The 15,985-nt window shown below is 34.2% G+C and overlaps 1 protein-coding gene across 4 annotated transcripts in view; it reads right to left on the bottom strand.

The window, feature by feature from the left end:
• ADGB (androglobin) overlaps positions 1–15,985 on the bottom strand; it is a 101,838-nt gene that overhangs the window by 35,733 nt on the left and 50,120 nt on the right. For 3 of the 4 annotated variants that reach the window (XM_085055612.1, XM_085055611.1, XM_085055610.1), the window contains 8 exons: positions 15,479–15,524; positions 11,431–11,599; positions 9,438–9,501; positions 7,790–7,892; positions 6,624–6,744; positions 5,058–5,172; positions 3,433–3,600; positions 1,324–1,462 (listed from right to left, as the gene is read on the bottom strand). In XM_085055612.1, coding sequence (XP_084911738.1) covers positions 1,324–1,462; positions 3,433–3,600; positions 5,058–5,172; positions 6,624–6,744; positions 7,790–7,892; positions 9,438–9,501; positions 11,431–11,599; positions 15,479–15,524 — 925 coding nt within the window. The remainder of the gene's footprint in view (positions 1–1,323; positions 1,463–3,432; positions 3,601–5,057; positions 5,173–6,623; positions 6,745–7,789; positions 7,893–9,437; positions 9,502–11,430; positions 11,600–15,478; positions 15,525–15,985) is intronic. The other variant, XM_085055613.1, reaches the window with a different exon arrangement.

A 15,985-nucleotide genomic window follows, 5' to 3' on the forward strand; every position in this document is an offset into this window, starting at 1 on the left:
GACAGGTGTTGTTTACTTCAAGTGGTATGACAAATGTCAATACACTGACCCTTGTAACATACTCTTTTCATGGGATGCAATTCTCTAAAAAATACCTGAAGAATAAACTTTAGAAGAATAAACTTTAGAAGAGAGGAGATTTGGAGAAAAGTTCCCGGTAAAGAGAGAAAAAGATACGTGCTTAACAATGTGTCTTCTTAAAAGGAGAAGAATATTACATCACTGTGCCAGTAAAGATATTTGTGTAAATTTTAATTTAGTTTTTCATACTATTTTTCCAGAATAAACTGACTAATCAAAAGGAAGTTAGTATGATTTTGTTTGACCAAGTTGGAACACTTTATTCTGTGAGTTCACAATAGATGAAGGAAAAGCTAAGTCCCAAAGAAAAGCCTTCAAATGGTGATCATGTATCTTCCCCCCAATCAGAGAAATTATTTTTCTGTTGTGACATGAAGCCATATATATCAGGCTTTTTACAGTTAATTAAATGCTAATATTAAAGGATTAAAAAGTTACGAAGACTGAAAAATAAATCCTAAATTGGAAAATTTGGTTGCCAGGCAAACTCAAAATTAAGTGCGTATGCCTCCAGCCTGCATAAAAAATGAAGCAAAGGAACAGTGGGAAGAGAGCTATCCCTGCTTGTAATAAATATGTTGGCCTTCCAATGTCTCCTCTAGAGCACCTGTGTTCAGGTACATGGCACACCATAACCACAGGCTAGAGAAGAGGCAGAGGGTGTTGCAGTCTGTTCTACACTGCATGGATATGACTAGCCAGCCAATTAGCCAGCCAACACAATAATTTCCCAAATAACAAGCTTAAAAAGCAAGCAAACAAACCAAGAAAATTAAAATTCCACCCCCCTGCCCCAAACAAAAAACTCTCAACCCATCATGAAGAAATAGTTGAACTTTTAATGAAGATACTAACTTGAGACTTCCTTCACTCTCATTTTGTGAACAATATATGCATTTAAGGTCTTTTTAGCTGGTAATTTGAACAAAATTTATGAGCTGCAGTACACCAGCTCAAAAAATGCAGATGTTTGTTCACGCTTGTCAATACTGACAAATGCAACTCAAGGAAGACAAAGGGCAGTTTTATAAATTAATAAAGGGTAAACAGATTTTCTGGAACAAAGAAAAGGATAATTTCCATTCAGAGATGAGCCTCACATATGCTGTCAACAGGAAGTCTTAGGCTTAAAAATGAACTGTGCCTTCTTAAGCAAAAAAACTCCAGCAGGGCAGAGTTGTCTTCCCTGAAAATGAGAATGGGCAGATATATTTGAAGGGATTAGCAATATCAATACATTACCTGAAAACACATTGTCATCCCCAGAAATATCAGTGTCTTTAAAATCCAAAGTGAAGGACCTGAATGCAAATTTATATCTGTCAAGATCCTCCTTATTTATTACATATTTGATCAAATACCAAAATGCATTATTGAAAACCTAAAATCAAAAAGAGGAAAAGCATTCAAAGAATGATTCATTTTCAAAGACTGGTTTATGCTGTTTCTCATTATTGTTTCAAAAACTGTTTCCCACTTTTACCATGTAAAAATGAAGTCTTTAAATTCCTCTAACAAATCCTATATCTGAAAATTAATCCCAGCTGTAGGACTACAATGCTTTGAGGCAACCATCAAGAGAAAAACTGTTTCATTCTTGGCTTATAAAAATAAGAAAATAGGACTTATTCTACAGTGTGTTTATCACCCAAAAACATCATAGTAGTTTATGTGTAGGGGGTTGATGGCCTCACACCAGAGGACAGAAGAACATTGCTGTCATGACAATGGGCACTCTACACTTGAGGTTTCAGAACAGACACCAATAACTGCATGGGAATGCTTTCTAGATTAGGAGGTGGCACTGCATTTGAAGATTTGGTTCTATTTTTATACTTTAACATATTGATGCTCTTTAAAGAGCAGAAATCCAGTCATTCTCCTCCCCTCCCCAGGTAGATGGGAATTTTAGAGTGTGTTTTTCAGAACTTGTTTCATAAGCTGAGTTGATCACAGTAACAACTAGTAAGAAAATACATGATTTTTCTCTTTCATTGTCCTCAGTTGCAGATTTTTCTGCTTTCTAGAAACATTTGATGTATTTTAATACTAATAAACACATCCTTTATTTTTCAGTTTTTAGGACTAGTGAAGGAAGAATGCAGTAGATTCTTTTTTGCATTCAGAATAATTTTTCACCGTTTGTATTAAAGATAAATAATTTCCATATTTCCATTCTCGAATCACTGTCAGCTCAGTGCCTCTCATTTATCCAATTTCTGGCCTTTTGTTCTTTTTCAGCTATACATTGGTCTTCTTAGAGGTGGAGAGATGAAGAGTTATATGTGTTTATGACTACTGAATTTTTCTTAAGGTCTCTAAGTTTTGCATACATTTCATATGAGCATGTGCATTTAAAATTTGTATATTCCATTCCTGAGCCAAAACCAATTTTTTTTCTGGTAGACTTGTCACGAAAACTACCTCTTTTGTGAGCGGTGCACCTGTAATCAGTCTTTATTAATTCTGTTCTTTTGCTGAATTTGAGCCTGGTGTCCAGCCCATGTATAAAAGCCCTAGCTTAGGTGCACTAATTTTTAATAGCAGTGATGATAAAAATATTAAACCTTTTCTTCTATTCAATCTTCTAAAATACACAGTCTAAACTGCATAAGCTTTCTAGTACTTTGACGAAAGTAAATGGATCTGGAATATATAAAGTACTGACTGTAGAAAAATCAGGTTATAGCACTATTATCCACATTTGTATACACATAAAAACTAGTGTATCTTCTACAAAATTTTTTGTTGCCATCTTTTTATAGTATTGAAAAGCTATAGCATAGAGATCTACAGAAAAGTGTAATGTTTTCATCATGTATCTTTAATTTATTATACATACAGAGCAGAAAAGTTAAATAGGAATGCTGCAGTTTCAAGAAACAAATAAAACCAACTAAAAGTACTGCAAATGAAAGAACTCATTACTGCCTTCAGTAATATAAGCTGTAATAATGTTTTCCTGCTCCATCAACATTAGGCACAGAAAAGAACCATTAGACTTTTCTGCATTTCAGGTAGTACCATTCAAATTAAAAATGAGGTTGTAATGTAAAAACAGCTCATGCTTTCTGCTCTAAAGTATGTTAACTATATTGACAAAAATAGACTCAATTGACAATGTGCTACTCTGGGCACATTGAAATTTTTCTTATTAAAAGAAGATAATTATCGTACAGTTGCAAGTTATGTCATTTGGGCTTACACTTTATAATGAATGCCACATTCAGAGCATGCAGGTGGTCCTTATTAAATGCACAGACATTGTTTTGAAGAGGGTAATGAGAATGTTAAGCAGTTTTCCAGCTTCTGTAGCTTTTAGATATGCATTCATTAAAATTGTTTGTTCACCTTTAAGTTTTCTTCAGCCATTTTAGTACCATAAAGGCCAGGAGGACAATGAGCTACTTCCAATTCCTTCAAGGCTTTAGGAAGCTCATCCTTATTGCTGAAATTATTTATCACATTTCCAACAGCTTTCAGGATAGCTGTAGCCTGTTCTATAAATCGACAGCTCTCCTGGGTAGAGAGAATAAACCAACCATTGTGAGAATGATTGCTTTAAGATTTTCTTCTGTTTTCTTTCTAGGCTATGACAGCATACAAGCTTTTTTCTGTGAAGAAGTACAAAACTTTTCTGAATGCATGCAGTTATTAATATTACAAACTGTGAAATCAATTAGGTCTCTGATTTTGAAAGCATATAAAATTCTCACTGATTTTAGCTAGTGAAATAAAAACAATGCAACACTATAACAGGCACCATAAGCTATACCTATTAATTATTTTATTTTCCCTATATTATTTGCCCTAGGAAATTCAATCAAAAATAAGATCCATATAGAGACTTTCTACTGCAGTGATAATAAGATTGTCAGCTGAAGTGCTCAGCATCTTCTGTTATAAAAGGACAAATTAGTATTTGTATCCTGCTGAAAAAAATGATCAAATACATGCTGCCTAAAGTACCATTAATCTTCATCAGGATTTCTGTGCAAAAATGTCAACACTTTCCTGCAAATGACAGTCTGCAGAGAAATTGCTGTTTTCAAAAAGAAGTGTAGAGAAGACCTAAGGATAAAATTATGCTTTATTTTCTCGATGAGAAATAGCTTTTCATCCAAAAATTGAAGGTGAGGGGATAGTACAGCCACAAGGTATTTTTAATGCTCCCACTTCTTATATTTAAACTTCTTTACTACAATAAATGTGATTAATTTGCACAAGCTGTTTTAGTGCCCTGTTATTAGGATCAGGAATTTATACTGCTATGTAAATTTGCTGTTACACACACCTTTTAAAACATTTTTGCACAAATATTCTCTAGAAACTATATTCCCTACAGGGCCCTCAACAAATATTTGGGCCTACTGCTTGCTAAAGAAATCTTGAAAATATGGATTACAGGGATATTTGTCTGGATTGTAGACAATGAAGAACAAAAGCTGTATTAATTTCTCCCCAGGGCTTCTTTTCTCAGCTATGAAAAGTTGCTTGGTTTAATTGCTCATTTTAGATATAAAAGCTGCACTGGGACCCAATGAGTAATATGTGATCTCTGGGGACAAAACATACTTCTCTGATGTGAGAGTTTATTTAAATAGGCAGGTATTTTTTAATAACAATTAATATCTATACATGTATTTTAAAACATGCCTCAAAAAATGAGTTATATGCTATCCCTGACATATGTATTTCAACAAGAGTATTTTTAATATTTTATGCTGCTCTTCTATGCAAACCACAAAACTACCCAATGCTGACTTATATATTTATGTAATGTAGTTTTTGCAATATGCATCTCTGTACCTGTTGTACTGTAGAACACATACCTTTAATGCCCTTATCAATTTCTTATTGAAGTTAATACTATACCATTGAATAGAATAACTTTACATGGAAGTCCATTATTACTTCACTTTAATTAACAGTCAGAAAAACTGTTATCACAATGTTTGATTAGTCATTATGCACACCTTCTCAAGAGCTGGCATCACAGCATCCTCTTCCCCAAAGACACATGGCACCATGGCACACAGATGAATGTTGTGCCCTATGGGACAACTTACTGTGAAGAGCAGTATGTGTCGCCTATATTCAAGAAAAAAACAAACAATTTTTTTTTATTACAGCAATTCTTAAGCATTTTTTTTTAAGGCATTTGGTAATATCATTGTCAGAACTGCATTTAGCTGGAGAAGCTCATCCAGGCCACAGCTTCAAAGTGTTGACCAGAAATCCAGCAGAGAGAGTAAGAAAGGAGAGTTAATGCCTCCCACACACATTGGCATTTTTTAAATTACATCTTCTTTCTGCTGAAATTTAAATGTCCCCTAGCCCTTAACAGACAGTGGGAAGAGAATGCCTTCCATGCTTAGCAAGTGACTTCTCTTTTGGAATGAAATGGGGAAATGGTCAACACAGCCATTTGCCTCCCACACCTGCTGCAAATTAAATCTGACTGAAAGCCTCCGGTCTCTGAGTGGAACAGAGAAAATCAAAGGTGGGAAGCTTATAAATTTGAGTTGATGGTACCTCTGTTAGCTTTGAAATTTACAGGTGCAAAAAAGATTCACACTTTGGGCCTCACTAAAGGAGAGTGGGACACAACTTTTGGAAACTACACTTGAATGCAGAACTAGATGTGAATGCAGTCTATAAACATAACAATAACTATTCCAGTTTTAGTCTGAATCAAAACAAAGAGCACTATTAAAGATCTTAGATTTAATTTCAGTATGATAGTGTGCTATTTTCTTTCTATGCCTATTTATTTGACATCTTAATTTTTTTAAAAATACATTTTGTTTCATCTCTTGGATATTAAACTGGTGATTCTCTCTTTGGAAAAGAAAAAGGCCTCAGTGAATTAGTCAGGAATGTTATGCTGATGACAAGACATGAAGATGTCATTTTCCTGGTTTCCCCAGAAGTGTTTTCAGAAAATAACATTATCAAGGGCTCTTGCTTTTTATCTATTTATTTATTTGAACAATCAACCAATGCCCCACACTGAATATTGAGAGTTACATGCAAAGAGAAAAAAAATCGTATCAAGCAGTGTTTGAATAGGAACTAAGATATGCAAGTCTCCATGGATAATGTTAGAATTTCTCCTGTCATGTTGCATAAATCCTGTTTCAAGAAAAGCATTGAAACTCCCTATGGTATCATCATGCTTTTACAATTCCACTAAAATGCTAATTCTTACATTTTTCTTGCTACTCCAGAGAACATTTTCAATTTTTCTAGTTAGAAATACTTTTAAGTAGGAATTTGTCGGAGTTTAAATCTACTTTTAAGCAAGTCAGTGTGATTTTTCTTGTTGCTCTTAAGTACGAGTAAGAACTCAAAATCTTTATAAAAATTTTGGTAAATTCACAGCAATTTGGCAGTCTTACCAAATCCCACCTATCAACCAGTTTGATACTCCCAAAGCTTATGTTTTAGGAAATGAATCCTCACTGTGTTACTGTGTAAAGTAAACGGTCATTTCAAGCCTTAACTAAAGTGTCAGGACAGAAATGAAGCCTCATACATACCCAACAGGAAGATTTACCACAGTAGCTTTGGTTGCAGATGTATGCATCTTTAACACAAGTTCTCCAGGAGTCACAGATTTCCAAGAGAAACGTTCAACCCTCAGCACACCCTCTGAACATTCTTGTTTCGTATGTAGATTAAAAAACAAAACAAAACAAAATACAACCCACACAATATGGGGAGAGTGAATAACAATAAAATTCAGACACACATATGCAGAATCTGTAGCTACTTCACAGTCATTAAAGTCTTTGTTTAAGCTTCGCTAACTCAGAAAAAACAGTCATTTAAAATGCATTGGTGGTACAAAATATGGCTTTTTGTACTATTTGCTAGAAAATATTGGTTAAAAGAATGTGCTACTAAGACATATGCATCAGACATCTTCCAAGTCACTCAAGGCTGCTATAAAACTCCAAATCCTTTCTGTCCACATGCAAACGAGGTAAACAGCCATAAAAAAACCTTTTATTTATTTATGTTTATAGCTTATAGTTTAATCATTTTAACAGCATGGTCAGTTTGGTTTTTTTAAGCTTTCTTTTTGTGTCTCTACTCCACTCTAGATGCACTAAAATTACATTCATGCCCAGTGTTAAAATATCTGATTAACCCAAGCCAACTACCGCAAAATGCCTTAGCTTTCCTGAATTCCATTCCATGTTTTTCATGAAATACAAGGGACTTCTATTTAAATCATTCAAGTTATTAGATCTTGAAAAAGCCAACTTTAAATGTACTTGACAGCTTATTGTGTACCAGTTCAAAAATGATTTCAGAAATATACTTTGGTTACACTGCTGGTTTTACTGCATTATGATCAGCTAAGGCATAAAGTAGCTTGCAAGGATGGAATGTGTAGGAAAAAAACCCAAAGAAACACAAGCAACACCATTCCAGAAATACACAGATGAAAAGCTTGCAGTAAATCATAATAAAGAGTAAAGGGAGGGATCCTTCCATGAAAATGTTCATCATCAATATGAAATAATGACGAAGTATTGCTTGAATATTAGTGTATTTCTTAAAATCAATTTGACTATTTCAAACTATTGCTAAACTCTCAAACTGTGCCCAAGTACACGACAGACAAACACAACAGCACAAACATTTTCAAGAATGGGAAAACACAACATTAACATGTACTTTTCTGTGTTGGCCTTACCATCAGTAGCATGCCAGCATACTAATGTAGAAAAGCTAACCAGGATTTCAATGGGCATCAGACTGTCCACAAGTAAATAATAGAAGACTTCATCCTCTGTTGACTGTATGAAAAAATGGACATTTGTTCATCTTTCATTTTCATTGAATGCTGTCCCACTGGCCTTATATGAAGTAGGACTAGGATTTCAGATATGGTGACCTTAGCTCTAGTATGGGCAGTAAGCAATGAATTGTCACTACTTCTTCCAAATTGCAGACATGTCATTTAAACCCACAGCCTCATGCTGAATGTATAATAATGTTCAGTTAAGAGATATAAGGAAACAGAACAGTTTTTTGTAGGAGAATATATCCACTTTTATATTATATTCATCATATGTACCTCAATGCAGTAGTTGTACTTGCCAAAAAACAGAAGACCAAAAATTTTGTTTTGTGCTGCAACTTTCTGATTCAAATTAATTACAGAAAGGGTTTTTCTCCTACAAAACTCTGTGGGGGCAACATCTTTGCCGCTCAAGTTTAATATATAATTCCTATGCCAATATTAGAAACTATGGAATGATTCTTCTGTTCCTAGAAATTCTTCAAAATCTAATGGTGAATGTGCTTATTTCTTCAGAATTGTTACAGTATATGTCTTCTTGGATATCCAGAGTCAGATAAATCAATTTTTTTTTGTATTTTTATCTTCCAATCATAATATGAAAATATTCTTTTATAGGCATGATACAGAATTTACCTAATATGGTAAATGTCTCATGTCTTTCAATGTAAGAAATTAGAATGGTTTTACAGCAAAGGGGTTAGGGTTTCTTGGCACAAGAGCACACAGGCTTACATAGTCTTAATGCTGATTATGGCTTATGAAAGTATATCATGCAGTCATTAGGAAAATTTCTTGTGATTACAGAGAGGTGTGAAATTGCAGGTATACTACAATTATGAAGTTATCAATGTAGTTAACCTTCTCTGTACAGGATTTCACATAAAGTTCATGCCTGGAGTTTACATTTCAATACTCTGCAATTACACTTCAGATACCTTATAAAATGAGAGCTGGAACAGGATATTCAAGCATGTTGAATAACCTTCTGATAATATGAACTAATGGGACGTTTAGAGAAATTCCATGATTTCAATGTAACTAAAGAGTATTTCTAAACCCCTGCAAAGGATGCTGTAAATAGCAAAAAGACAGCACTTAAAGAGAAAAGGGAGGGGTGTTCTAAATAGATTCATGATTTAGGTTTTAAGTGACAGGGGAAGATGAAGCAGAATTGAAGGGCAGATTCTGTAGCTGAATGATCATTAAATTCAATTTAGATAGTAAATTGTTAAAAGGTTGTTTTAAATCAAAATAAGGAGTGAATGGAGATCTGATTCACTATCAATTTTCATTATTTACATAAGCCATTTTTTTGTTATTGTGCAGTAGCATTCCACAACATATTTTCCATGTCTTAAACACATATATATAAAATACTGAATATTTGCTTTCAAACATACATTTTATTGACTACAGTAATCTTAATGCATTATTATTTTTCAGTAAAAGCAGTTCTATATGATTCACCAATATCCTTTAGGATATACATATTATCTAATTATGTAAGATTTTGACAAAAAAAAGCACAATCATTTACCTGAAAACATGTCTTCTGATAATTATAAGCATATGTATGTGGCTTGTGGAAAACATACAGTTTCCTAAGAAGAATATAAAATTGAAATATAAGATATAGATGACTATAAGAAAACAATCAGTATAAATGATATAGTTTAGATAAAACTCTATTTCATAGCACAAGACAATTTTATTTTCATACATCAGACTCCCAGCTATTTCTCAAAAATGGTTCAACAATTTTAGTTATAAAAATTGTGAATAAAATTAATCTCCAGAGAAAGCAGCCGACATTAATTCATACAGTTGCTGCATCTCTACAATCTTCCATTGGAGGTCAGGCCATTAATTTGTTTACTTTCAATCTAGAAACAGTAACATGCTAATATTACTCAAAAACTTCCATGTCCACCTGAAAATTAATGTAATTAAGTTTTACATATAGTAGAACTGTAAGGAAGGACTGTTTTACATAGTTTATTAATTTTTTTTTCAGTTCTGTGCTGTTTGCAGACCTTCAGAAAACTACAAAGTGTCTGACAACAATTATTTCTGACCTTGATTTCACCAAGGGAGACATAAATGGCTTCAGCTTTAATTGAGGATGGAATCAGATGAGAACTAATGTTTTGATTACTCAGAAACTCCGCAGGGATCCTGATCTACTATTGACATATCAATTCCTAAAATGACTAAAATATTCCTCACTTCTCAAAGTTGATATGAACTATGAAAATTCTTCTTATTTTCCCTGTATCTGAGATGTAGGCATGTCAGAGAAGGAAAAGCTTTCAACTGAACTGACTGGTAAAATGAAAATCTTAGATGCCTAATTTCTTCTGAGGGATAAATTCTTCAAAGGTCAATTGAGATCCTTTATTAAAAGCAATTTTATCAGTTCACTGTGAAAATAAACTCTGACTCATTTAGAGATAAGACTGACAAATGTTTTATACCTTAATTAATATTAATATTAGTCTACAAAAGGTCAACCGTACTTTAACATTTGGCTAACAAGTTAGAAAGTTCATATTTCACATTCTCTCTGCATGACACTGTGAGCAAGACTTCAAAAGGAAATTACATTGCTTGTGATGCCTCTTTTTTTTTTTTTTTTTTTTTTTTTTTTTTTTTTTTTTTTTTTTTTCTGAATACCCTATCTTCCTGGACCAGGGACTACCTAAAAGTATCAGGCAAACTTTAACAAGGACTAAAGTGCTCCATGACTTTTTATTCCTGAAGTTCCTTACTGCTGGCTGGTATAAAAGTTATGCACTCTCCTTTAGAGAGTGAGAGCAGCTTAAGAGCTGCTACACTCATTTATGAAAACAGAAGCTTCACAAAGAAATCTCAATTACACATTCAAACAAAAAAAAAACATTGGGTGAATTTTCTCTGATAAAATTACTTCCCTCAGCACTCTTAGATTCTCTAAATGATATGTATTGTACCAGCTTTTTCAAATCTGAAAGACAGAAGCTAAAGATACGCTACAAGTACACCAGCTTTACTCATTCTTTCAATGGTATAAATGCCTTGGAATTACATTGAAAACAGAGTGAGAGAAAACACATAGTTGATCAAGCAAAGCTATGCTGATGGCAACAGATTTCTACAACTTTTTTTCATTAGAATTGTGTTCTGATGCAGACTGTGTCTGCCCAGTGCCTCATGGGTTGTAAAAGGACCTAATGGCCACATCACTCCATGAGGTATAATCTTCCACCCCAGCTGCAGTCTGACAGCTGCTATAGGGAGCTGGTGGTTGTGTAATCCACTGTATTCTGGAGGACATGTCCAAGGCACAGAGCAGGGCTGCAGTTACAGACTCACTGTCCACCGGGACAGCAAGTCTGGTCTGAAGAGTAGCTTTGAAGCCACCCTGAAAGGCAGGATAGTTATACAAAAAAGATCTGTTAAGAAGATATAATTTTCATATAGTCATATTTTGAATTTTATCATTGTTATACTGTATATTTTATGGAACAAAACCCAAACCCTCTATTCCTTACTGGAAACAAATACAGAAGTCTTCAAAGCTAATCCAGGTTACCCTGGAAACTGAAGTATTTTCTGACTCTGTTTCTTCCTTTGCTTTAGCCCCTGTCTGGCTCTTCATATCAGTATCAGCTCTTTCTGACATTTGTTTTGAATCTAAACCAGCACTCTCACGTAATTCTTCTGCAAAGATAAAAAGACACACAGAGCCAATAGTGACAATATGCAAGTTAAAGCAGTATCAGTCTTGCAAACTATCCCAATATTACAAGAAAATTATCCATACAGCAGTTATTATCCACACAGTTTAAAAATAAAAGCTATCCCACTAACTTAAAAAGCTAAAATGGTGACTGAAAAAACTCTATATAGAAATTTAATGTTTGAATCTGCAACTGTTTAAGTAGTCTGCCTCAATAAACTGCCCCATTTTGAACTGTGCACTAGAATCTTCAGTATCAGCTTGTTAGGTACACACACATGTGAATTCTGCAAACCTAAGGTCATCTATACAAAGAAAAATACATTTCCTTGTCCAAAGCTCCTGTTCAGTGAAAGGTTAATGAGGCAGCATTTTACAAGCCATGGAAAAAATGCACAGAAATGTGGAGGACACAAAGAACCTAGCCTTGCCTCTAGTACTTACATGATGCTACTATGATGCTATTATGAGCACCCCATGATACTACTCAAACAAATCAGTCTAACTACCTCTAAACAGAAACAGATTTGAACTGGATTACATTACTTTTCTTGTAGGAAAATCAGAAGTAAGGCCAGATTCATATCAAAATATAAACACAGATATATGTAGACAGAATTTGCAATCACTCAATAACTTTTTGTATTGTAATGTCACTTTCTCTGCATTCATTCTGGGCGATTCATAGAAATCGTTACTGAAAATGTCTGACTTGGCCCTAGAAAACGTTTTGAGAATAGCTCAACAACTGAGAATATAAGAATTGAACAGCTATTAACTCAGAATGCTTGCTGAGGAAAAAGATGAGGTAATATTCCAACATAAGGTATAAAAAATTGGAAAGCTATTAGAAACATACATAATTTATATTTAAATATGCTTTGTAATATTTCATTATCACCACGACATACAAAGATGTGTGGTTAATGCATGGCTCTAAATCAGTTTTCTTCTATTTTTTTCAGAACTGAAGGAAATGCAATATAAGGAAAGGCATCAAAGGCCTTTTTCCTTTCCTTCAACTGTGGAAAAACTACCTGAAAGCTGAAAGATCTAGACTTTTTCTTAAATTTAAGTTAACGTGGGTGTTAGGCTTCCAGTAAAGTAGCCACAGTGCTTGGCTTACAAAGGTGCATATCACAAAGGGGATGATAAAAGGGTCACCAGAGCAGGACAATGCCTGGTGCCATCGTCCTGTGGCTCAGTGTTGCTTTTCTTCATCCATTCTGAGCATGAGCACAACAGCAGTATCAACAGACCTTCTTCAGCATCTATCAGTCAGTAGAACTCTGCACACTTCAGTCAGAACATACACTCCACCCTGTCTAAAGTTAACAGATAAACCTTTCTGTCGATTGTGTGTGCAGGCTACGGTTGGAGGAAAGAGAGCTCTTCCACTGCAGCTGAAGGAAAGCAAAACCAGTGTCAACAAAAAGGCTCAAGGTTTTGACCCATGCACTCCAAACACAGCACTGTTCAGAGTTTGCTGACACAACTATAAGAAGAACATAAATCAAACTGCTAACTATTGCTTACCATTTATGCAAGCAGTGCTATGAAAAAAATGCAATTAACCCCAATGCCGTAAGTCTCAATGGACTTCAGCAGCCTGCGTAGATTAATGAGAATATTTTTTTAATCTAATGAACATATAAGGGCAGAGAATCCTAAAATAAAGGCTTGACTTATTGAAAAGCAATCACTTATCCAGGAAAGGTTTTGTTTATATGTGTGAGTTTACCGGTAAAATATCGCTGTTCCCAACAGGAATGTGCTTCGAATCTGCTTCAAGTGAATAAAAAAACCCTTCTGACATAACACTTTTAATATATTTTACTGTCTAATGACCTTAACCAAACTCTGAAGAGATGAAATTACTGAATTCTCTTCCACATACTTTGCAAAATTTGAGCACTTTTTAGCCATGTTAAAAAGTCTGTTAAAGCTCTCCTACTCATAATTAGCACGTTTTTTGTTTTTAAGATTTATCTTTTCCTCTCAGTTTTGTTTCACAAGTTAGGCTATCAGGTATTCTGTGGAGTTTAAAGACTCATAATGAATAGTTTTGAGCTAACAGTAATACAAAGTAGCCCTTATAACCTAAGAGAAGTTGGAATAAATGCATTTTGCATAGAGAAATGACAACACATTTATTGAGATGGCCTAGAGATTGTGAAAAGAACCTGAGTACAGAAGATTTCAGTATAGTAGTAATGTGAGTAATTAGCATTCTAGGCCAGAGGGTGGAAATATGCCCACATCATCCTTTTCCTTGGTTGTGCTATGGAAGCTTTTTTTCAATGGGCATCTTCGGAGCATACTTTACAGTGAGCAGAAAAAATGGCAATCTGGCTATTGAGATACACTAACTTGAGAGTCACTTAATAGTGAAAATCACAAAATTATTCCAAGTTCCAAACATATTCACTGCAAGCATAAACATACATCTACTGCAATCTACCATATTTCTATTGGGTTTTTGGCATTGAGCTGTGACAAAATAACCAAAAGTTGTATTTTTCCAGCTCATTAACTTGTAGCATTCTGATACAATGAAATTCTTCTGGTTTGGGGTTTGGTTTTTTTTTTTTTTTTGTTTTGGTTTTTTTTTTTACCAGTATGGTATTAATAAAAACAAGAATTCATAAGAAACGATATTCAAGCAAAACAGTACCTGAAATTAACAGCAGTCCTCAAAAGTACAAAACAAACTTATGAGTATAGGTTTGGAAGAAGTATGATTTACATTTACTTCCAGATATATAAATACCATAAATAAATTCTCACTTTCAGTATACTTGCAGTCTGATCCAGGTTTTTCATTGTTCCCTCCCCCCCATTATAACCTTATCTTGTATTACCCATTTGGGAATTGCCAGAGATGGTTGCTGGTTGCACATTTTTCCACAACGAAGATAGTGTTAAAATCTGTGAAAATATCTAACCTTATTGGATGAAATTACTGGGCTTAATTACTGTATAAGCGATGAAGTTTTGCACATTATTTAATTAAGATGGTATTTATTGTACTTCTCAATTACTGGAAGAGAGGTTCATAAAGAAAGTTTTTAAAAATGGCATTCTAAGCCTTTTCCAACCATGAGAATCAACCTTCCAAAATGCTGAAAAAGCAAAGGTGCACTTCACAGACTGCTGTGTGTACTGAACAGTTGAAAAACAAAACCAACATGAGTGCCACGTGTGAATTGTGGTGTAAATGATGCTTGAATACTATCCACATGTTTCAAACCTTCTTCTGCTCTGAGATTCCCTTTCAGAACCCTGGTAAAAGGAAAGGTATTTCCTAGCAGTCAGTTTTAGGACCCAAAAGATTTGTGCACTGAGCAAATCTGATAACCTGCTTTTAAAAAGAAGGCTCATATTTTTAAAAGCCTCTTATTTTTCTGACCAAATCAAGCACTCCTTTAAAAAACAAGGTATTCATTTTCAAAAGTTTTGAATACTCTCCAAACAGTGATGAAACACACATTTCAAAAGAATATTCATTAAAATGAAAGGTTTTTTTGTTCTTTTTTGCCATTTTTCAGGGGAAAAAAAAAGAAGAGTATAATTCACAGTGTTTAAAAGAGAGCTCTGTGTACAAAATCCACTGTACACAGTTACTCTCCTTTTTCCTGGAGAGTAACTTCTGAGAAGTGTTTGGATTTTTTTTAATACCAAACTGAAGATTCTCCTATATGCAATTATACATGCTATCACCAGTTCTTTGAAATCTTCTCCTGTAAAACCAACACCCACAAATAAATAAGACTCCCGATATATGATACATGAGGATTAACACAGAGGCCAAACAACACGGAAATGGCAAAAGTCTGATGATAAACTTCACACACACATACCTTTTCCGGGTACCTCTGCATTTTGTTGCCACAAGGGAGAGGTCTCCTGTATGGTGAAAAAACAAAACAAGAAAAAGTAATGATGATGATTATAATCTTGCATTATTTTCTTAGAGAAAATACCTGATTTTGGGGCAGTCCTTCCAGAGACAGAGGAACAAGCTGGTAAATTATCATCAAGGGTTTGGGCTGGGTTTTTAAATGAAAAATAAAAGTAGCAAATTTCACCATAATACCTACATACATAGCACCAATAGACAAATTGATGTTTTTCTAGAGAAGTACATGGGATCTCGTGTCTGAGAGAAAAGCTGTTTCATATACCTACCACTTCACTATTAAAACAATGTTCTTTGATATTACTGGTTTTTGACAATAAAGTAAGTTTTATTCTAAGAACTAATTACTCCTATTCTACAACCAATTCAATTTTTTTCTAAGTTTCCATTCTGGAAAAGTATATGGAGGGCTCCTTTTCCAACAAGCATTTCTTACTGTGCAAGTGAC

This window comes from Lichenostomus cassidix, chromosome 3 (genome assembly GCF_008360975.1).
Source record: "Lichenostomus cassidix isolate B80296 chromosome 3, HeHo_3.0, whole genome shotgun sequence".
NCBI classification, from domain to species: Eukaryota; Metazoa; Chordata; class Aves; order Passeriformes; family Meliphagidae; genus Lichenostomus; species Lichenostomus cassidix.